The sequence below is a fragment of the Raphanus sativus genome, chromosome 5, assembly GCF_000801105.2.
Source record: "Raphanus sativus cultivar WK10039 chromosome 5, ASM80110v3, whole genome shotgun sequence".
Lineage (NCBI taxonomy): Eukaryota > Viridiplantae > Streptophyta > Magnoliopsida > Brassicales > Brassicaceae > Raphanus > Raphanus sativus.
Genome location: NC_079515.1, coordinates 25,143,883 through 25,168,521, shown reverse-complemented (window position 1 = coordinate 25,168,521; position 24,639 = coordinate 25,143,883). Strand labels below are relative to the sequence as shown.

Below are 24,639 nucleotides of genomic sequence, written 5' to 3'. Positions count from 1 at the left end.
CTTGTAAGATATGTATATATAAATGTTTATATAATTTGTTTTAGTTAATGTTAAGTTTGTTTAATGTATTTTATTTTGTATGACCTTTACTTAATATATCTTTCTATTTCTGTGAATTTTATTTTAATATTATATAATATTTATTCTATTTTATTTTATTTTGGTGTGTTTAAGTTATTGTAAATAAAGTTAGTAAATATATTTGTGAAAGAAAATAATTGTAAGGACTAAAAAGAAAATAATTGTAAGGACTAAAAAGAAATTGAATAGTAGTTTTGAGGTTTTGAATAGTGAAACCTCAAATTTGATATGTCACTATTCAAAACCTCAAAATTTGAAGATTTGAGGTTGGATTGCAATGACAAAAACCTCAAAATTTGAGGATTTGAGATTGAGTTGGAGATGATCTTATGACTTTATCTCTCTCCTATTTTTTCTGTTTTTCATTTTTTTTTCTCAGATATCATATGAGATCTCCTTAATGGAAATGCTCTTAGAAGCAGCTGACAATGAAATCTCATTAACTCACTAATAGATAAAAAGAATAAGAAAACAAAGTATTACCAGGTTGATTACCAAAAAAAAAGTATCACCGAGTACAGAAGTCGGAAATTGTGTCTTTATCGAATGTGAAAAAAATATCACTGCAAAACCATACTGAATATGTAAAAAATTTGGAAGTAAAAAGTTATTTTCAAAAATTAGGATTTACAAACCCCACCGCCCTCAAAAATAAAAATAAAGGAATTATACAAATATTTGTCATCTTATAAAAAAAAGTTTGGTCATCTGGAACTAAAAAAAAAATTATTGAAAGATATATTAAACAAACTAAAACAATGTAACAATCACTACAAGAAAAATGGCTTTTTTTAGCGGACGAAAAATGTTATCTAACGATAAGATAGCGGTTTATGAAACGCTGTATCATCGCCCGTCATAGTAGATCATGCACTTTAGATAGCGGTTTTTTGCATTGCTATCTTATTGTTGTATATTATAGCGTTTTCTGGTATGCAATTAAATATTCTTTAATAGCGTATCTTTTTTGTTATTGTTTGCATTAAATATTTTTATTTTCAAAATTATTTATTTTTTGCATTAAATATTTTTATTTTAGATTATTTATTTTTTGTTAATTATATAATAAAAACAAAATTAAACTGGTTTATATATTAAAAAGTTATTATTTAAACTGATTTACAATAAAATGGTTTACAAAAGAATATGATTTACATATAAAAAGAAATCTAATTAGATAGAAAAAAATATTAAACCAACACTAAACCAAAAGTAAACTTAATAAACAAAACATCGCTTCCTTCCTAAACCTAATAAACAAAACAACGCCTCCTGCAAGCATCTCAACGCCGCCGCCTTCCATCACCGTTGGTAAGATGAGACCACCTCCATTGAAAACAAACTCAGTCATGGATTCAGCTAACCTAGTGAATATTGGGAGTGATAGAACTCGGTTTCGCAGAGGAACAGCTTTGTCTGCGCCGGATGCGTAAGGTTGTGGGGGCCTCCATGAAGCTTCTTCAGCCTCCACCTTCAAGCTGCTTTACTAAGAATAAATCACAAAATCTGAATCAAAAACGTGAGAGAGAGAGAGAAAGAGAGAGATGCGTTGAGCTTCAAACCGGAGATGATGAGATGAGGAGACTGGCTCTGTATGGAAAAGATAAGAAGATGGGCTTCGTAACGAGATGAAGAGACATGCCTAGATCTTTAGAAACCAAAAAAGAAAAGTTGAAGAAAAAGAAAGATATCGTAAGTTGAAGGAAAAAAAAGAGAGAATAGGGAAAGTCTGCAAATCTGGGCCATCAAATTAAAGAAATGAAAGATTAATGAATCTGGATCATCGGATTAGATCTCATCCAATAGATGAAAAAGTTATTCTTGTGCATACAGATTTGGCCAATGAAAAAGAAAGAAAAAGATCAACAAAAGAACGATTTATAGCCATTGGATTTAAAATATCAATGGTCAAAACTAATCAATCAAAAACTATTTTTATTTAATAATTGTTTAAATATTACAATTTGATTGTTAAGTAATTTTATCTATATACAAAATTAATTAACATTTATATTTATAAATTTAGTGATATATAACCTTAACAAAGTGATTATATTTTACTTTTTATAAGAAATTTTATAGAAATGCATTTGTGTCAAATGCTTCTCCAATTTGGTGTGGAAAAGGCTGTGGATTGATAATTTTTTTTTTTAACTTTTAGATTAGAATCAATCAATGGTCATAAAAAAAGACAATAAAATTGTTTTAACATTTCTTTTTAATTGTTTTAGAAATTTTATAAATTAAAAATAGAATATCATAATTTTACATTTGAAATATAAATTTTGATTAGAATTTTGTGGTTATATGCTCTTTTTAAACTGCATAATAGGGTTTGTATAATTAGATTGTATAAAAGTTATGTTTATGATCTAAGGGTTTATAAATGTTTAAAGTATAGAGTTTGAAGGTTAAAGGTTTGGAGGTATTGAATTTAAAATTTGAGATTTCTTTTTAAAGATTGATTTTTGAGTTTATATTTAAGATTTGGAATTAAGTTTAATTTTTAATGTTAAAACATTAGAGTTAAGTTTTGTATTTACAGTTAAGGGTTTAAAATTTTATTTAGGGTTTAGGGATTCAAAAGGCAAACATAACGTTTAATTATGTTTTGCTATTAAATTATAAGTTTTCATAGCGTTTCTAAATATACCATTCTATCATAGCGTTTACAGAAATAGAAACGTTATCTTAAAAACACGGATATATCAACTATAGCACAATCGTAAAAAACGCTATCTTCGTATGCTATTAAAACACATTTTTCTTGTAGTGAATTTAAAGAGGCTTCTGATAAGTGATTACTATCCAGTCAGTCTTTCAAAACTTATAGCATGATAGCATCCCAGTAATTTAGAATCAGTTAAACTTCAAATAAATTAATCAGCAATACCATAATAAAACAAAATGAGTTCAAGTGGAGCAATATTGTTATAATATACAAAAGTCTATGTCGCTTTACAGTCGCATTGAAAATAAAAGCAAAGACAGCTAACAAAATCCATATCAGTCCAACACCAAATCTTGTACTAATCATTGTGATTAGGATCACAACCACAAATTACAGTACGTAATTCGAATATCTACTATATACACTTTTCTAACTACTAACTATTAACTAATTTGCATATAGTATATAAGTCTCCAGATTAGACGGTCACTATATAAGCTATGATTGGATACAACTCATACTAGCTAAGCATTTCATTTTGTCCCTTCTATAGTTTTATCATTTTGTTTTGCAGATATTCTCGTCCTATTATGAAGAAGGTAGACTATAACTAAAGTATCGCAGGAGAAGAATATACGGTTACGCGTTAACAACTTTTTTAACAGGAAACTGATCCTAAAAAAAGATAGGTAATGAATTTAGGCTTTGATAGAAAGAAAAATATATAATATGTTACAAGTGCATTTTCATATCAGAAAAGATGTTCAAGATGATCTCAAAATACATTTTGGATTAGGAAAAAGTGTCACAGTTCTTAGGACCCATATTTGAGGCCCAAAATTTAAAGCCGAAAGTTAGAAAAGGGCTAAACTGCCCAACGTTTTTCTGATCTCGAAAGTTGAAACAAGGTGTCTATTTTGTTGATATGTATGATAAATGAAAAATATGTTAAGTATCATTATGTTACCATCTTAATTAATACGTAATTTTTAAATATAATATTTTATATTAATTTAAATATATATTTTTGGCATGTTGAGTTATTTTTATTTCTTAAATCGAACAATGATTTTTGTTTGTTTTCTTAATCAGGTTAAAGTACGTAATATTATTTTCTTAACTTTAAGTATTTAGTTCATCTATTTATATTTGCACATATATTTTGCACAATTTGTATATGTGACCTATATTGTTCCAGAAAATAGGAAAAAGATATATTAAATCAAAGTTGCATTAGTAAACATAACATTTAATATTTTTAAATTCATGCACACTTATGAATATATAAAATAATTAGATCATAATAATTGGTTGATTTGATTTTTCATATTTTGATTAGTTCGGTTATTCATATTGTATATTGGGTTCTATTATTTTTTTTTGAAATGAATCATATTTTTTATTATAATTAATATAAGAATAACCTTGATAGTTAGATTTTCCTTACTTTATTCTTAGATTGATTAATATATTTTGCAACTTTATTTATAATTTGATATATTTTATTTTTGATAAGATTGAAGTGTTGAGAAATCCATAAGATAGTAATTACACCAAAAATTCATAAGTTTTCTCCTCATCAATTACTTATATTTAGTTTGGATAAAGCAATACTAATAAATTTAATTTTCATTCTCACATTATTGAATTATTTATTTAGTTATAATTTAGTATTTATATAATTACTATTAAAATATAATATTTTATGATAAATTTTTGTTATTAAAAATTATAATCGTTTAGTCAAAAATATATTCATTGTGGAAAATACTATTTTATCTTGTTTATTAGACTTAAAATTTTAAATATATATTTTGTTTTAAAATAGACATAAAATACAATTGTTTTTGAAAAATGATAAATAATCAGTTTATGTTGTTAAAAATTTTTTTTTTAAAGATTTTATCAAAAAATATTTAAAATAAGAAGATATTTTGAATAAAGATATTTATATTATTTTATATAATCAAATTATTTTGTAAATTATATTTTAAAAATTTATTGATATTTTTATGTTTTTATAAAATATAAAAAGTAGTTTATATGTAGAATATATATGATTTCTATTTTATAAATATTTACCTTTATATTATTTGTGTTTTTGTAGAAAAAGTAAATTAAAATTGAAGTTATAATTATAATTAAAGTTTTATTAAAAATAAAAATAAAATATATTAAAGTTAATCTATTTCAAAATAAAAATATTATTATATTTGAAGAATATTTCTAAAAGAATTTATATTTTTAATTTTTTTACGTTACATATATATTGAAACTTTATATTTTCCTTTTTTGGAAAAAATAGAAAAATAATTAAAATTCTTTTAATTTATATATATATATATATATATATATATATATATGTATATATTTCATATATATTTCCTTTTTAATGTTTCTTTGAAAAAGAATAATTGAATTAAAAAGTTAACTAAAATCTTATTATGAAAAAAAGAAATAATATGTTATTAGTGGCAATCATATATAATATTTTTAGTTCAATAAGGTTATTTATGTAATTAACCGTTGTAAGAATTAATGTGAACGCGTAAGAAATTGACTTCTCAAATAATATTGTAGAGATATAATTTTTTAACAACATATATATAAAAAACTTATGTTTATATTTCATAAATATTTCCTTTTATGTTCTTTTTTTAAAAAGGACAATTGAATTAAAAAATTAACTAAAATCTTATTATGAAAGAATGTTACTAGTGGCAATCATATTTAATATTTTTAGTTCAATGAGGTTATCTGTGAGTAAAAGTCATAAGAATTATTTGACAAAGAAAAATCTTCAGAATTAATGTGAATGCGACACGTAAAAATTAAATTTTCAAATAATATTATAGAGATTGGTTCACAAAGTATAATGGACAAGAACAACAATAGACTATGGTTCCCAGCTCAGCTCACAATTGATTCGCATTATACAATCGTGATAAGAAAGTTTAACCTAAAATTGCATTTTTTGGATAATTGCATTTTTTGATTATTGGTTTGTTTAACCTATAATTGCATGCTTAGCAAATTTTACATCCACAGTAATTTGCAAAATCTTATATATACTCTTGTAATTTAAAGTTATGTATGATTTAGAAACGGTTAAAGCTGTGGTCCTAAACACAAATAGTTTTTAAAGAAAAACTAATAAACACAAATGCTTTCCTACCAAAACTAGAAGTTAGAGCAACTCTCTATCAATGGTATGAGAAGAAAATTTTCAAAAAGTGTTTAGCTGCTAATGAAAACAAAAGAAAATTTATTGAGGGGGTATTAGAAACCCCTCAATCACTTTTAGTTTAATTAGCAGCTAATTATCTTTTGAAAACCTCAATGCTCATACCATTGATAAGGGTGTTTTTATAGTGTATCTGAATTAGCTTTTATATATAATTTATTTTCGAGTATGATTCTCTACAGTATTAGGCTTTCTAGCCCTAATAAACTCAAACTGTTTGGAACAATGAAAAAGTAAACCACGACTTAAATTTTCCTGATGTGCTTTCGTATTTCATGGACATATATATTGGAGAAAATGACCAAAAATGCGATCAAATTCATAGTACATGACATCTAGTCTAATATTATAGAACAAAAACTTTGTTTTGATTACATTTGCTTGATCTAAATATGGAGTTCTACATGAATACAGTAGTTGTCTTTCAATCTTACAATAATATTTGTTTTCTAACAATTATCATTGTATACCAACACCTTGTCAGATCCTTAAGTACTAGATAACATATCGACCTTTGCAGTACAGAATATGTTATGATTGTGCACACATATATAATCATTCAATTCCATACCAGACTTGGATCATAGTTGGAGTTGGCACTAGTGAGTAATGAGATTCAGTTTTTTCAACTCTGGAATAGTATATCGAAAGATCATGTGAACCTGGATAAGTAAAATACAATACATCCCATCATCATCTGCTATATTATATAATTTATATTAGAGAAACATGATTCGAAAGTAAGGATCTTGAATATAAAAAGACGCATTGACACGAAGAGCAAGGAGGGTTAGGTTTCTCATGAAGATGAATCCTTTGATTAACCAATGGACAAAGAGAAGGTACACAACTATGTAACCGAAGACATACATTATGTCATATTCTACCAAACCTTTGATTCATTGTTTTATGTGGAAACCCCATAGGTTGCTCAAAAAAAATGGAAACCCCATCAAATCTACAGATTCTTTAGACACCGTAGCTAAATTGACAAAAAAGGAGCTACAGAATGACTATGTATACATTGTACGTAGAAAGAAACCCCTATACTTAGATCTTTTTTCACAGTCCATATATTGTGTAGCAAGAAGTATAACAAGACTACAAGTAAGGGTTCACTTAATCCAATCACCTGAAACAACATACATATTTCTACCATTCATCATCGTTTCATAAAAACAAAGCTGTTCACAAACGCACACATATCTATATAAAAAAGCAAATACATGTTTGCTTGGTTATATATATGTATATATCTATACCTGTGCAAAAGGATCACCACAAGTTCCCATATTTGACGGATCTAAAGATATGTTGGTCTATATTTCTTGAAAATTAATCGTTTGAAGACTATATCATATAAAAAAGCCATTTGATTGCCGCTGCAGCATCATCAAGATTCTCAAACCAAAAAATGACAGGCTCGAAGGAGAACCCATCAAAGAATATGATTTCTGAATCTTGATGATGATGCAATAGCAAAAAATGACTGCAATCACTTCAGAGTCTTAACTCGTCATCACAAACCCTAATAAGTAAAACTAGTAAGAGAAACTTAAGATCTGAAGAAGTATAAGAGATTTTGGTGAAGAAAGTAGGAAAGGGAAAAAGAGGTTAAATAGAAGAAAGAGGAGTGGAATCTACGGTCGAGATTTCATTGACATATCAGAGATTTAGAGAGATAGAGATTAGAGAACAGTTACACATCATAATCGTAGATACCAAATAAACCAACGCTCATTAACCCTCACTGTGCCCAAAATTAACCAAAGAGGCAAATCTGAGTGATAAAAAGGTAAGGAATTGAAGAGAGTAAATTAATAGAGTAATAGGTGTTAGGTCAAAAGACTCAAATCAAAAGAGAGAAAGAAGAGATGTGTTGCGTAGCCCACAAGCATTAAGTTTTGTGGATCGATGGAATTGACACATTTGACAGCTCTTTCGTCACCATTTATGGTTTAGGGTTTTTCCCAGACGTTTCCTTTCTTTTGGTCCCTCCTCTTACCATTTCTGCTTCTTTCTCTCTCCTCCCTCTTTTCTTCGAGTTAAATTATTGCGGTTTTGAAAACTTTTTAATTGCGCCTTTTTTGCATTTATAAAATTAACCATTGTTCTTTTTTGGCTAGCCTTTGGGGTCAAACCTTATTATCTTTTTTTCATTTATAAAATGAACGGTTGTTCAAAAAAAAAAAACTTTTTAATTGCGCCTTTTTCGGTTTTACAAAAAATGTCATCATCTTTGCTATTTGTTCTCATCGAGCGGCGTTCTCTGCCAGCAACTTATCTCAAACCAACATCAAATTTATTTATTTTGAAAAATTAGTTTAATATTTTTTGTCATGATCTTGTGTGTTGCTGTTTAAGACTAGTCGTCTGGCTATATACAAAATATTCATAAAACTTAATTTGTATCAACCGATAATTATAATTCTAATTTTTGTTTTGATTTTTTTCTTTTTGGAATTTTTAATGTTTGCGTATCAGTTTATGAATATTATAATAACTTTGTAGATATGTAACATAGCTCCATAAAATTATAACTTCTTAAAAGTATCTATAATTAACAAAAAAATAATTTTGCCCTCCTGAGTTGTTCTTAATTATGTAGTGCGCTAGTTCTGTAATTGTCTTCATCTAACTCGTATAACAGTAAACGGCTTGTGTAGTGTAACCCCTCAACCTCGTAGTTGCTACTTGCTGCCCAGGGCCGTGCTCGATAATTTTTTAAAAAGCATTAGTCTCCTAAAAACTGTAGATTTTAAAGCATTGCTACTTGCTGCCCAAACCTGGCATCATTTAATGCAAAATTTACATATAGGGAATATTTATAGAACTTTTATTTTGTATGGTCTCTTAAAAACTTCTATATTATTAAAAGAGAAGTACCCATATAAAATAACCCTTAGTTTTCAGTTTTATTTACACTTTCATGCCACTGACATTAAATATTATTTCCTATTTTAATTCTGTCTTTTCCACTTTGATTAATGTGTTTTCCAAAATTAAATTTGAATTAAATACACAATTAAATAATACTTCCTATTTTAATGCTTTGTCTTTTCCATTTACATTAATGTGTTTTTTTTAAATTAACTTTGAATTAAATACACTTCATTAACTTCTCAATTAGTGGAAGCACCTTAGCCTAATGGTTAAGGTCTAAAGGCTTCTACACCCATGTATGGGGTTCGACTCCCAGACTATGCAATTTATTGCATATTTTCTCAAATCCAGGTTTCAAGTCCCGGAGAGAGCGCGATTTATTAGGCAACTATGCAGATTATGGAAGGAAGGATTACAGTCAATTATGTGATTATGGAAGGAAATATTACAAGAGATCTTCAACATGGTGCAAGTAAATCTGGTCAGGCGTGGATCTTCATAGGACGGCTCAGATGATGCAGTTAGGCGTAGATCTTCATAAGACAGGTAGTATTATCGGTTGTCGAATCGTCTATGTAATGTTCCTAATAATTGTAATATCATAATAAATCAACGTTAAAAAAAAACTTCTCAATTAAATCAGTGTCAAATTAAAAAAAAAATATTTTTATTAGACAAACAATTCATGGAAATTATAATATCAACTCTTCATTGAACAAATCTAAACGAAAAAATTATTACCAAATTTAAACCGAAACTAGATAATATCCAAACAGATTTACCATTTTGGTATCTAGAGAACCATAACTAAACCTTATCCGAACGAAATATTTCGGATATTCGAATGTATTTAAATCATATTTATATACTTCAATATGTTAGCTATTTTTCGAGTTAATATCCAAAATATAAGCTATTTTAAGTTGTTTAAAATATTTGAAATATAAAAATAGTCAAAAGTAAACATCTAAAGTAGATAAACAATAATCAAAACACCAAAAAAACTTAAAATATATATTTATTCTTCATCCAAATATTCAAGTTAAACCTATTTTAATTTTTAATTTACGTACTTTAGCTTACATTACTCAAATTTACATGTTATATATTTTTTTAGATTTAACGATATGTAAATATATATAAATTTAAAAAAATTAAAAATAGTTTAAACGGGTTATCAAACCCGCAAAGATCCAAATCAAATCGGAACCAAGCTTATAAATACCCGAATAGAGGTAGAGTTTTTAAACTCAAAAATCTCAAACCCGAATAGATTTAAACCGAATTCGAGTGGATACCTAAATACTCATTCGTAGCTTAGTCAATATAAAATGATCAAATATTATAAATATACTATTCAGTATAAATAAATAAAAACTAAAACTGAAAATTAATACCCGTGCGGTCGCACGGGTCAATATCTAGTAAGTTCTTATTCAAACTTAAATCAAAACTACCACTAATATTTTAAGGTTTTTTTCTACAATCACGATGTGATTCTAAAAACTGATTAACTACAATTATGTGTATATTTGCAAAGATATTTTACTTCTTCTGAATATGTTATTGTTTATATTTTATGAAATGTTTTTTTTTTTAGAAAGATATTTTATGAAATGTTATGATTATTTTGAGTAAATTTTTCTATTAAAATTTTATTTAACATTTTTTATATTAGTCATTGCAAACAATTTTAGTAAAACTTTTTTAAAAAATTGGCCTATGACTAACCCTTGTCACGGAATGCTGCCCTCTTTATAAACGACATACAAAACCTTGCCACGGAATGCTGCCATCTTTGTTAGACCTCAAATACTCGTTTTTTTCCTTTGCAAAATATGTACCAGTAATTATAATTTAATGTGTTCAATTAATACTTTAAATATTTTCCTCTGAAGATACACGGACGTCTTCTTCAAAATAAATGTCCCAGCTTTTTGTGGTGTTTTGTAGATCCTAACTTCAAATAACCCTAACATATTAAATTTGTTTTTGTTTTGACCAGTAGACTTCCTTTTAAAAAATGACTGATTTCATTAAATCTTATGATGCTTTGATTAGGCCTGCTGTTGAGCTAAAAGCTTTTAAGGACCTATTATTTCACATGTAAACTAATCCCCTACTTCAATTTTTGGGCTTGCTAATTTAGGAGAATTGTATTGCAAAAAGTTATCCCTTGTTTGAACAGACTACGGGAAGGCACCAACAACTAGTTCAGCAGTAACTACTAAACGATAAGAGTCTAAGTAAATTTATCGGACTCGGTTAAGGTTTCATTGTTTAGAATTAATGAATTCTAGTTCGAATTTAGTGCTCCGCATGAAAATATGATTAAAGGTTTTCATTAATTCGCTACAAATGAATGGAATGAGGGGGGGGGGGGATTGTGTTCGCAGTAGACCCTTTTTATGAAATCTTGCTGATCACATCTACAAAGATTGTGGTAACAAAATAAAGAGTCCAAATGGTGACATAGATAACTAATGAGAATGATCAATTCCTATTCATTTGGAGAGCTTTTGTTTCGTTTGATTCTTTAAATTTTAAATAGTCATAGAACAAAAATATTATTTATCAAAATTGATATGAAATAAAAGTAATAAATATTCTTTTTCATTCTTTTAGTTTTGTTCCTATTCGTTTTTTCATACTCATTCATATTTCTGTTTTAGAGGCAAAGTATTTGCCAATTTACATGTTACGGAAAAAGGTGTGGACCCTTTAGACTATTTCAATGGTCTCTCATTTTGAGTAAAACATCAAAAAGAAGGAATGCATTTTTCAATAGTATATTATTTTGAGAGAAAAACGATTTATTAACAAAAAAAAATCAAATTTGAGAGAACACTATTCACAAACTTATTTTAATGATAAATTTTTAATATATAATTAAGTTCTTAAACTTTTATATGATTTTATTTTATATCTTAAAAGTTAATATTTATGTTTTATACTTTTGATCAATTATTAATACTTTAGTAACATAACTATAACTTTATTTAAATCACTATATCTCTTTTAGAAACTAAATTGTATATAATGAAGATTTCGTTCAAATTAAACTGTATTTGTGTTAAATTTGTAAATTTATAAAATAATAAAAATTTTGGAATTAACAATATTATAATATACTTGAAATATTTTTTTGAGAGAAAAAAATGAGAGAAGCTATTGGATGAAAATACAAACTCATTTTGAGGAAAAAACGAGGTAAACCCATTGTAAATGTCTTTAGAGCTATTTCATTAAGAGTATCTTAATTGGGTTTTTAAAATAACATTTTGATCATAAAATACAAAAATAAGAGAGAGAATGTCAAGAGTATCTTATTTGAGAACTTGTAAGATACTATTTTTAGCAAAAAAAAAAGAAAACTTGTGAGATACTCTTGAAATATCTATTGCATACATGTCCATATTTGATTGATTTTATTTTTCTTTATGTACTAAAAATTAAACTATTAAATTACATTTTAGTATTTGTTTTGTTTAAGATACTCTATGGGTATCTAAAAGATGGACATGGTCTATATGTTTAGCTAAGAGGGATCCCTTAGTTAAGCAATTGTTCGTACAACTTCTCACGTGTGTTATGTATTATAAAGGACCTCATGGTTCTATCTCTATGATGATCCAAAAAGACCTATATAACGAGAAAATTATAAAGTTGCCTTGCCTACACTGTTGTTGGGTCTATATGATTAACTAATCTTTATTGAATAGTACACATGGTTCCTAAGATATGGACTCGTCTTAGAGTTCCGGTTATACAAAGAACACACACAGATATATATAGCTATTACAATCGAATAAAGTCCAGATTATTTCTTGTCAATACTAAAAATTTAGTGTCAGAGACATGTGGGGGAGAAACGAGGGTTGCTATTGCACAGAACCCTATTGCTGCCTGTATGCAGATAAAAAGTTTGTAATTACGCAGATATTTATAAGAAAACATAAGTGAGTGCGTATAATAAAATGGGACGTACCAAGTTGAAGAATAAAAAAAGGGCAACACGAAGACAGAGTAGATGGGACATTGACGTGGTTGCAGTTGCCCGCTGGTACGGAGTCATGAGAAGTGGAGCCAAAGAGGCTAATCCTCCTCCTCGTACGGGACCCCTTTATTTCTTTTTAATTTTTTATCGTCACATCCATCTCTTCATATCATTTTATATATTGTTGTCATGTGTACACCAATACTTCCTTTATTATTTTCTATAACTAATAACTAGGGCCATGTCAAATTATTTACAATGTTTTTTTGAGCAAAGAGTTTAAATTATTTAAAATGTTATGCAACAAAAAAATTAAATATACTTGATGTGTTAACTTTACAACAATGAAAATTTTCCTACTACATATATATCATCTTTGTTAACAATATCAAGGTCGAATGTATCAGTTCCACTTGCTAATGTCCTCGCATATTCTTTAGGTATCTTAGTATATAAAATTTGAAATATATAAAGTGATAGGAGCCTATATAAGTGATAATCAGAGAAAAGTTGAGGATAACCCACATAACCATAATCAATTTCTTTTGTGCAAATGGCTTTTTCCTATGTATAGGAATACTTTGGAATATCTGCTGCCGACAAATATATAGATGATATTTTCGTATAATATGAGATTGATCTATAAGCTCGTCTCTAAAATACATATAGGAAGTGGGTAATGACACATTAAATGCTTTCAGTGTAAGATGGTACTTCGTAGGTTTGTGTAGCCCTTAAATTTAGCTGACAATTTACAGAACAAACAAAAGTGAGAGTTTATGATTACTCTGAATATATATGGCCTATTCTTATTAGCTTTCTTCATTTGGAAAACGCTTTAGGGCTCTCACCCTCTGCGTCTGTCTCCTCGTATACCTCTTTTCCCTTCCTCTCCAGCGCTCCTACTGCCAACTGCTTTAAATTTCTTACCAATGTCAGTTAATTACATGATAAGATGACATACTATGTCCATAATATCCATATTACTAATACTAGGTCTTTTTTCAATTACCATACCGTTATCTTTTTTTTAAATAGTGGAAAACAGTGAAAGTATGTTAATTCTCTTATGAATTTTCAATTTTATAAGTACAATATGAGATACATTATAAGAAACCGATATATGAACCACATAACTTAACTATCTTATCTTGTATTTTTTACATTGCTGCTTCAACATCTTACCCTTTTTATCTCAACATTTGCTAGAGTTCTTTTTAATCTTTTCTTTTTGATTGTGCTGTTAGGAATTCTTTTTAACGATAAGATCATGTCTATATCCTGCATATATTGTGTTTGAGTTGATTCAACTGGATCGTCGTTATTTAGTCATTTTGTGATTGTTGACTTAGATCTGTTAGTTATATCTCCTAATGGAAAAATCCTATTGATATTGACAATAAATTATTCACATTGCTTAAAACTCTTCGTGCGATGTGAAAACAAAACCCAAATTTTTTTGAACTAATACGGAGGTGTCCCGAAGCTATGGTATAACCTAGACTAATCTCTGAGAAGAAATGCATTTCATAGATAGATTCTTTCTCCAGTTATTTAAATAGATAGAAAACAAAGATTCATATCCATGTAAATGTCCAAAACAATAAGATTTAATTTCGCACATCAGATATAACCGAAATTTTGATTTATTTATGTAAGAAGCTATATTTTTTTTGCTTATTGTAGTTCTGTATTGACAACAAGAATTTTATAAATATTAGTGGAAAATTCAAAAGTAGGTCTCACTTTTTTCTGTTACTTTTCTTTCTGCAGGGAGATTTGTAGAGTGATTCTAATTGTTTGATCTCTTTCGTAAAGCTAAACCAGTTTTACTCACAAACAATGCATACATTATGATTTCTTATAAACGAATACTATTCGCTATAAATTATCGTAGTAGGTCAAAGAGATAAAAGACTAAATTAGAATACCTCCAACAAATTTTCAAATTCTTAAATTTTGAGATTTTTGATTCTACAACAAATCTCCACATCCTCAAATATTTAGGTTTTACTATTTAAAACCTCAAAACATATTTACTTTTAATTTTCCTTAGTATAGTTATGTAACTTGCATATAATTTTACTAAATTATTTTTTTGTGTCACTTTAATCCTTTCAGTTACATATTATTTAAATATATATGATATATATACATACATAAAATATATAAATATGTTTAAATTAAAATCTAAATTATTTAAGAATAACAAAAATAGAAATATTATGTATGTGTAATTTTTCTCTCGTGTGATTTGCATTGTGTATTTTGTAATTTATTTATACAATTTTCTTTTGTGTTCCGAAAAAAAAATTATACAATTTTAATGTGCAAAAAGATATAAAGATGTATTTGAGATTTTTTGTTGGAGTAACTCATCATCAAACATTTATTTCGAAGATCCGCCCCCTTAAAAAATCAAAATAAAGTTCCTAGTTGAATATTGATCTTAGTGATGTTTTAAACTTTCCTTCCCAAATTGATTTCTTAATCTCATTGGCAAGATGTGTATTTGCAACATATTTTCTTACATTGAGAGACACATTACAACCGAGTTGGTGTTAAGTGACCATATATAATTCACTATTTTATACTGTATAAAACTCAATTTTAACTATGTAACAAACTAAAAGCAAACAGAACTTGCACTTATATGTGTACCAATACCATCTTTATTTAAGCGGACAAAAAGAAAACATCTTCATTTACAAGACCAAGTAAAAGAAGTACATGCTATTCTAAAAAATAAATGTTGTATAGAAATTTATTGGGCAAATCCAAATATATTCTAATAATTCAATCGCCTCTCACTCGTTAATTTTTTTGAGGAGTTATTGTACTGAACTTATCTCGTCGTGGAGACTCTGAGAAACCCATTGTGCTTTAAATTTTGCAGAAGAATCTCGTCAGACTGCGTTTTATTTAAGTCCTCCTCTGAAGTTAGGTACTTATTACATCATAATAATTATTCTATATATACAGTAAAGAAGTACTCTAAAAGCAACAAAATGGTAACTAAGTTATTAAACAATATTATAATCGATGTGACACTAACGTCCCACACTAGACCTTGGATTTTTGGTTATGAATAGGGGTGTCAAAATGAGCTAGCTCGCTCAGCTCAGCTCAGCTCATAGTAAGCTCGGCTCTTTCATGAGTTAGCTCAGATCAGCTTATTTATTATATGAGCTTCAATATGTAAACTCGTACTCGGATCATCTAGATCATGAGTTAAATGAGATAACTCGTGATCTAACACAAAATAATTATAACTATATTAAATTAAATATCGATAAAATTACTTCTATAGTATTATTCAAAATTTAATAAAACTATTAATCATAAATAATTTACCGTGAGTTCTGAGTTACGATAAGCAAAGTGAGAGGAGATGTATGTCAAATTTGAGATCAATGAAATTTGTGAGAGATGATATGGTTAACGTGGGTTTATATAGAAGATTTTGATAATTTCTAAACATGATAGTCTCTTTTTTCTTTCTTCGGAAAAAGTATAGATAACTTTTAAAAGTTTTACTCCTATATTACTTATGTATATTTTACATTTTAGTTTTAAAGATAAATATGATAAATATAAAAATTATCTTTTTCCATAAGAAATGAACGAGCTCATGAGTCAGCTAATGTTCATTAACGATCGTTCATATAACTCGTGATCTTTTTTAAGCTCGATCATTAGACTCATTTATTAAATGAGCCTAAAATATAGTGATCATACTCATGAAAAAATGAGGTGAGCTTAGCTAACTCATGAGTTGTAACTCATTTTGACACCCCTAGTTATGAAGCTATTTTAACTCGTTAATCAGCTATCATGTATTTAATGAAATTTTATCGCATTAAGACAGATGGAATAAAGTAATAGTCCTTCAATACATTACAGGCTGAGAAAAAGATTTTCTTTAGCGATAAAATGGGTGATTGGTTCGACTGTGGCTATGAAAATTTAGCTGTAATAGTTTAGTTGTAGGTAAGTTTGTTGTAGATGTAAAGTTGTTGCTGTAGATTTTTTTCAGAGACTTTTGCTGTAGTTAAATTTGTTGTAGGTGTAGGTTATATATTGTAGATATTTGAAAATAAAATATGTGATGTATATATAAAATAATTATTTTTATCAACTAAAATAATTTATATTAATGATTTTTATAAATTATCAAAGTTTACTGTTATTTAAAATATGATATAGAAATAATATTTTATGTTATATAAAATATTTCAACAGTTTTGAAAACACCTAGAATTAAAATAAAATATTTATAAATATTTTTATTATGATTATCTAATTTATTTGATATCATAAATAGTTTTTTCATTTTAAAATTTCTACAGCCTATAAAATAAGGATGTAGGTTTTTTTGCCTAAAAATCATAAGAAAAAATTTGCTTTAATTTTTTTTGCTATAGCTTTAAAAATAAATCTAAAGCATGATTGGTAAAAGTTAATAGTAATTTGTTGTAGGCTTTGACTAACAAAAATAAAGTTAAAGTTTAGTGCTTTAAAAATAAATAAAGATAAAATAGGAAGATAAAGCGAACCAATCAACCACGAAGAAAGAACAAATCAATAATCTCTGAAATGTTGACAAAAGAAAATCTCTGAAATTAAAATAACTTTAATCTGAATAGACTAATTGCATTAATGTTTTGTATGTTTCTGAAAAATAATTCATGAAAAATCCAAAATCTAAACGACAACAAAAAATGTTTCCCTCTGCTTTTAACCATATGAGTTGCAAAACCAAAAACTGTATTAATGATTATTCCCCCCACACTTAACCTCTCTCACTTCTTCACTTTGGTTCCAAGACCTCTGTCTATGATGCTTTGGTAGTATTGTGTATATGGAGCAGTCTTGCTTCTCTTCTCAAGCTGAAGAAACGTTTCTATCGCTTGTTGATCGTTTGGAGAGAAAGCCGCTTCATCTCTCTTCATTTGCACAAACTCAATATTCATCTCCACCTAAACAACAACACAACACAAAACAAAAACACAAGTCTCAGAACAAGAATGATCTCAAAGCCAAGATTGGTTTGGTTTTGGTTGTTGCTTTACCTGCTCGATAAAGCGTTTCACCACACGCTTCAACCCTTCCATAGTGCTTCTCTCGTTAAACTTCTTCAGCCTCATAATGGAGATAGTAGCAAGCTCTGGAAACGATATGTGGAAGCTCCATTGAGCAAAGTGGGTCGCAAGGAGCTCAATCACAGAGAAGATACACTGTTCTTTGAAGTTTTGAGACTTTAACCAATTCTTAGGCAGCTGCAAAATACAAAGAATCTATTATTAGCTTTTACCCAAAGAGATGATATGGAATCTACAATGGAAAGAATCTTTCGAACCTTCACTGTTGAGACAGCTTCAAGCTTCTTCTTCTTCTGCTTTTCACCGTCGTTAGTGGTTTTATATTCCAACATATCCAACACCAGAGAAGTTATTGGAATGAATATACCGCTTGCACGAGAGAGGTGATTGAGCCATTGAATACATTTAACCCTTAGGAGCAGGTACCGTGGTCCAATAAACAGTGTTGCAACTCCATTGATGACTTGGATTACAGTATAAAGCAGAGACTGGAGATCAGAATCCTGAACGTTGGCGGCTATAAAACTCACCCAGAGATCAAGGCAACTTGTGTAGTGTCCGCTATGTATCTTCTCCACAGCTTCCTGCTTACAAAAATTGAAAGAAACTAAGAAAATTTTCAAGTAGAAGAAAGAATTTGCAGATACTAAGCAGCACCTTGTTCTTTGTAGCGAGAGCCATCTTCAGTAACTTGGCAAGCTGTGTGATGGAAACACAGGCTTTAGTATAAGACTTCTGCATATCTTGAGAGCAGATCTCGACAAGAGAATCTCTGAGGAGAGGCAGACGTTTTTCTGAATCTGCCTTTGGAGTATCAAAGTCATGTAGAAAGGCTTTGTACATGTTGATGAAGCAGGCGTCGAAGCATTCTGAGTTAAACACCTTACTGATGTCTTTCAAGATTAGAAAAGCTTGCTGTGATAGAGTCTCTTCACCGGTTACCCACAGATCAATAGAAAGCTGCACAGATGAACACAATTAAAACATGACCTTCCTCAAATAAGCTTTAAGAGTGTAAATAAACAACTGTCAATGAATCTCTCTACCTTGATCAGTTTGTTCAGCAGCTCTGGAAACGCGGCGAAGAACACAATAGAAACTCTAAGTTGAGTGAGGGCAAAGACTGTAATCTCCAAATCAGAAGCCTGCTTGACAAGACGCATGGTACTTCTAAAGAAAGATCTGATCAGCGGTTCCACACTATCCCATTTTGGGTTGTTCTTCAGCTTCAGAATCTTCTCCTTGTTAGCAGAGCCTGATAATCCAAGAATGCTCCTGAAAGTGTGATCGGCTTTCTGGAGGACAAAGACCAAGACATTGGCGAACGTGTCGCTGTCTTCTATGTCATAGAATGTATCAGGGCTTGTGATTCCTGATGGCTCCTGTCCGTAAAGACACGCAGCTCGGTACCAGTTCAACAGACTGGTTAACGCTTGAACAGACTGTTCCTCGTCAACTAGGTTACAGCAAGAGCTTAAAACAGATCCTGAGAGTACTTTAAGCTTCATTGCATCTGATTCACTTTGCTGAAACAAAACAAGACGAGCATGTTACAAAATCTAAACATAGTACAAACAACTGTTACAATTGTCTCAAATAGTTTAGTACCTTTTTATTCAACCTACCAAGCTTCCTGGTCTTCTTTTTAAGCTCCGTTTCACTGGTTTTACCTGAGAACTTGTCTATTGAGTCAAACAGTAAAGAAGAAAACATCAAGAAGACAAGCAACATAGGGTAGAGGTTATTACCTTGTGTTCCATTCACAATAGCATTTGTAAAGTCAGAGTCCTGAACACACAAGAAAACACTGTGAATACTTGGTACCACCATCACAGAGAAACTTCATCAAACAAACAACCCCAAAGTTAAAAGAGTACCTCAGGGAGATAACCATCAGTATCTGAATCAACACCGTCGAGAGCTCCTCCACCTTCATCTTTGTCAAACACAGCATCTATGACTATGTCCTGAGGATTTTCTTCAATACATCTGTAAACACACATAGGCGAAAATCAATGTAACGCAAAGATAAGAAACATTACTGAGCCAGCTGTTTGAGTGAAAAGGATTTGTACTTTTTTTTACCTCTTCTTATGTGGCTGTTCTACCATCTTCTCTTCTTCTTCTTCATCTTCTGCATATCGACGCGCGTCTCCTAAACAAATCAATCACACAAGTTAATAAAACATAGACTTTAGACAAGATCCTAACTTTCTCAAACTGTTGCAAGAAACACCATTGACTCTCTCTCTCTCTCTCTCTCTCTCTCCACTACCGTAAACAAAGTAAGTAAGTCAAAAGGAACATACTTTTAGCGAATTTGCGTTTGAGAAAGGGTTTCTGCTTCCTGTAACGCTTCTCAACAGACTGGAGATTCTTCTTCGCAAATTTTCTAGCTTTCTTCCCAAGCTTACCCATTTTAAAACCAAACTGTGCCAACACATATGACATAACGATTCAGTAACGAGGTCGTTAAATTCGAGTTCTGAATCTAAGGTAAAGTTTACGACTTTACAGTTTACAAATTATTAGGTTTTAACGAACTTGGAGAAGTAAAGGAAGAGACTTTACCGTTTAGAGACAAAAGCAAGCGAGAGAGGGTGCTTCAGAGAGGTTTGGTCTGAGAGGAGAAGGGGAGGATGTTGAGAGTGAGATAACGCGGCGCTAAAGGTTTTAGGGTTTTAGGTTAGTTTTTTTTTATTCTTGAAAGTTGAAACGTTTTAAAGCTTTATGCGTTTTATGACATAAATTAGCGTTTTCACCGTTTAAAGTGCGTTTGTTTTTGTCAATTGGGATGGGCTGGTTCGGTTCGAATCAGTTCTTTGGAAAACTATCGGAACTAGATCGGTTCAGATTTCATTTCACAATCTCACACTTTAAGCCCAACCTTGTAAATCCAAAAAGCCCATTTGTGACTCTTGTTTCATAGTTTGATTATTACTGTCGAGCTTGTAATTTATGGACGAACTTGTATAATCTCGTTATCACCCAAAATGTTAAATGTGTGTTTGGACTTTTAGCTGCTACTCTACTCCCTATGTATTTACCGGTTAAGTATTGATTAAACCTAAAAAAAAAAATAAAAAAAAATATTGATTAAACCTTCGATTTTTACGGGCAGGTTAAAAAAATAGTTATAATGTTTTAATCATTCTGCATGATTTCATCTGTTGCTTCGTTCGTAGTGACAATCTATACGTACTTGTATTTTACGCTTGATTTATTTAGTGAACATGTAACTTATCCGTGTTATTGATGTAAAGCCAAATTAATTATCTAAACGCACATAGCTTCATTTTCAATCACAGACATGATTTGTTCTCAAAACCAATTAGAAAGGTTCTTATGTACGTTTCCACAAGTCATTATGATAGCATGCTAGCTAGTAATAAAGAATTGTGAATGTTTGTCGCATCCAGCTGATCTAAAACGGAAGTGGGCTTCATATGGGTTTCGGGTAATTGATGTGGGCTTCACGTCGTCACCTGAAAAGCAAGCAGCCGGCCTATTAGTCAAAACGACGAGGTATTGATTAATGAAGCTATATCAGCTTCATCATCATCACAAGTCAAGTGGCAAGCGAGTGTAACAGGGTTAGTTACAGATCAGAGCAAAGAGAATCAAGAGGAGAAGAGTCTTATCTCGGAGACGATCGCGACGGAGACGGTGGAGAGCTGATCGCGATCTATCCAACGGAGAATCTGATTACCAGTGGTGTATTTCAGAGGTAGTCTTTGCACATAGAACTCGGTGTGATCCGTTTTACTTGTGTTGAAAGATACCGAGACTTTGTACTTGATTCAAACGCTTATAGTGATCAGTTGAGAGCTCCGATCTCTCCCCGGACAGTAGGAAACGAAGTCCAGGTTAACAAATCTTGTGTGTTGATTGCGTTTACGTTTTTTCTTTACTCGTTTACCTGCAAATCAAACAACAACAGCATCGATAAGATCTCAAATCGTTTACTGAATCGAAAAGCTAAACCTAACAAGTGGTATCAGAGCACGGTTATAGTGCAGGGAGTGATCGCGAGTGATCGTGATCCAGGGCGCTGATCGATCCTAAGTTTCGGTTGATCTGTGTGGTTTGCAAGCTCGGTTACGATGGAGGCAGTTACGAAGTTTGAGATGGAGAAGTTCGATGGGAAAGGTGACTTTGGGATGTGGAAGTTCAAGATGATTATGCAACTTGAATTGCAGGGACTCGGTAAAGTGATGCAGGTTGAATCAGGAGAAGGATCATCTGAGAAAGATGATGCAGATTCTAAGTTGCAAGCTAAAGAAGAGGATCCTGATCCTAAAGCCAAAGAAAAAGATACTAGAGCAAGAAATCTAATCTGTGCGAGTCTTACTAATATTGTGTTGAGGAAGGTGATGAAAGAACAGACTGCAATGGGAGTTTGGAGAGCACTTGAAGCTGACTATCAAACTAAGACGTTGCCGAATAGAATCTATCTGAAGCAGAGTTTTGCAAGTTTCAAGATGTCTGAGCAGAAGTCTATTGAGGAAAATCTAGATGGATTCTTGAAGTTGGTAGATGATTTGGCAAGTCTTAACATTATGGTTTCTGATGAAGATCAGGCTATTCAAGTGCTGTCAAGCTTGCCTCCTCAATACGACTCCCTTGTTCATACTTTGAAGTATGGTAACAGTAAGGAGACGCTGACCTTGAAGGAAGTCACGACATCAGCCTACTCTAAGGAAGCTGAGTTAAGAGAGAAGGGACTTGTAGGAAAGTCAAGCTCAACTGCTGAGGGACTGATTGCATCTAATGCAAACGGGGAGAAGCGTCAAAATGGAAAGAAAGGGAGAGGAAGAAGTAAGAGCAGAGAAGGTGGATACAAGAAAAACTCAAGGTCACAGACTCCAGCAAAACCAAGAGAGTGTTGGGTTTGTGGTCGTGAGGGTCATTTCAAGCGAGACTGTCCAGAGAGAAAAGATGGAAACAAACAGCAGAATGCCAATGTTGCGCAGAGGCAACAACCAATGATCTTGACAGCAAGTGTACATGACACTCGTGATCAGTGGGTTCTGGATTCAGGTTGTACGTTTCACATCACTCCAGACAAAGAGGTTCTGTTTGACTTTGAAGAAGTGAATGGAGGGAAAGTGCTGATGGGGAACAACACTTATAGTGAAGTGACTGGTATTGGGAAGATGAAGATAGTGAATCCAGATGATAGTGAAGTGATCTTAACTAACGTGCGCTATATGCCTACAATGGGAAGAAATCTGATTTCATTTGGGCAGCTTGAGAAGAGTGGGTGCAGTTATGAGGGATCTGGTTTCAATATTACTTTTTCTAGAAATGGAAAACGTGTGATTACTGGAACCTACAAGGAAGGTTTGTATTTCTTGAATGGGAGTGTTCAGAAGGGAACAGTCGCAGTTGCTAGACCTGAGATCGATACTACAAAGATGTGGCATTCACGGTTAGGTCACATGGGACTTAAGTGTATGAATGAGCTGGTAAAAGGAGGATATCTTGATGGTAAAGAGGTTCACACACTCGACTTCTGTGAGGAATGTGTCTTAGGGAAAGCTCAGAAGCAAAGTTTTCAAGAAGGGAAGCACGTTTCTAAAGGACCATTAGAGTACATTCATTCTGACTTGTGGGGATCACCAGGTGTCGAAGAGAGTCTTGCAGGATGCAAATACTTCATCACGTTTATTGACGATTATTCAAGGAAAGTTTGGATTCAGTTCTTAAGAACTAAGGATGAAGCATTTCAGAATTTTAAAGAGTGGAAACAGCTTGTTGAGAACCAAACAGGGAAACGTATTAAGTGTCTGAGGACAGACAATGGTTTGGAGTTCTGTAACAAAGCGTTTGATGGGTTATGCAAGAGCTCAGGTATTAAGAGACACACTACTTGTTCCTACACACCGCAGCAGAACGGAGTGGCAGAAAGGATGAACAGAACGATTATGAATAAGGTGCGAAGCATGTTGGCTGAAACAGGTTTTGGGAAACAGTTTTGGTGTGAGACAGCATCTACGGCAGTGTATCTGATTAATCATTCTCCTACGTCGTCATTGGATTTTAAAATTCCTGAAGAGGTTTGGTCGGGTAGGAAGGTGACACTTAAGCATCTCAAGAGGTTTGGGTGTGAAGCGTTTGTGCATACTGTTCAAGACAAGATGAGTCCTAGAGCTACGAAGGGTTATTTTGTTGGATACCCTCAGGGAGTTAAGGGTTATCGAGTTTGGTTACCAGATGATGGGAAGTGTACTGTCAGCCGAAATGTGACATTCAATGAAGACAAAGTGTTCAAGGATAAGGTGGAGTCAGTTCCTAAGGTTTCTAAACAAGACAAGAAGGGTAAAAGAGTGTCATTCAACTTTGATAAAACATTTGAGGATACAGAATCAGGTGGAGTTACATCAGAGGAAGTGAATGATTCGTCTAGCTCAGAGGTAGAAGATACAGACAGCTCAGAGTCTGATTCAGTTGAACAGGGAGAGGCAGAAACGTCATCAGAAAGCTTGAGTGATTATGTGTTGGCCAGAGACCGAGCTAAGAGGAATATTAAGAAGCCATCAATGTATGAGGAAGGAGGAGATTATGTGGTTGCGTATGCGTTGCTGTGTGCTCAGGATATTGAGATAGATGAACCTAAGACTGTGGCTGAAGCTAAAAGAAGCAAGTATTGGAAGTACTG

General features: G+C 31.1%; 1 protein-coding gene and 1 long non-coding RNA gene across 2 annotated transcripts; both read right to left on the bottom strand.

Moving 5' to 3' along the window:
• Positions 1-1,167: 1,167 nt before the first annotated feature.
• Positions 1,168-2,076, bottom strand: LOC130495207 (uncharacterized). The gene is made up of 2 exons (XR_008934475.1): positions 1,644-2,076; positions 1,168-1,567 (listed from the first exon to the last, which is right to left on the bottom strand). It is a non-coding gene; the product is annotated as an uncharacterized LOC130495207 (long non-coding RNA).
• A 15,397-nt stretch (positions 2,077-17,473) lies between these two features.
• Positions 17,474-20,706, bottom strand: LOC108833956 (protein REBELOTE). The gene is made up of 11 exons (XM_018607337.2): positions 20,550-20,706; positions 20,288-20,408; positions 20,064-20,133; positions 19,856-19,967; positions 19,727-19,766; positions 19,587-19,648; positions 19,025-19,504; positions 18,636-18,938; positions 18,236-18,562; positions 17,949-18,155; positions 17,474-17,855 (listed from the first exon to the last, which is right to left on the bottom strand). Exons 2-11 carry the CDS (start codon positions 20,394-20,396, stop codon positions 17,679-17,681), a joined length of 1,887 nt encoding a protein of 628 aa, XP_018462839.2. The 5' UTR covers positions 20,397-20,408; positions 20,550-20,706; the 3' UTR covers positions 17,474-17,678.
• Positions 20,707-24,639: the final 3,933 nt, after the last annotated feature.

Bases quoted from the DNA above. Each gene is read 5' to 3' on its own strand.
- LOC108833956 (XM_018607337.2), bottom strand. From the start codon at position 20,396: ATGGGTAAGCTTGGGAAGAAAGCTAGAAAATTTGCGAAGAAGAATCTC. The intron at 18,156-18,235 runs GTTCGAAAGATT...TGTATTTTGCAG, and splicing joins AAGCTGTCTCAACAGTGAAG to CTGCCTAAGAATTGGTTAAA. The intron at 17,856-17,948 runs GTAAAGCAACAA...GTTGTTGTTTAG, and splicing joins TGAAACGCTTTATCGAGCAG to GTGGAGATGAATATTGAGTT.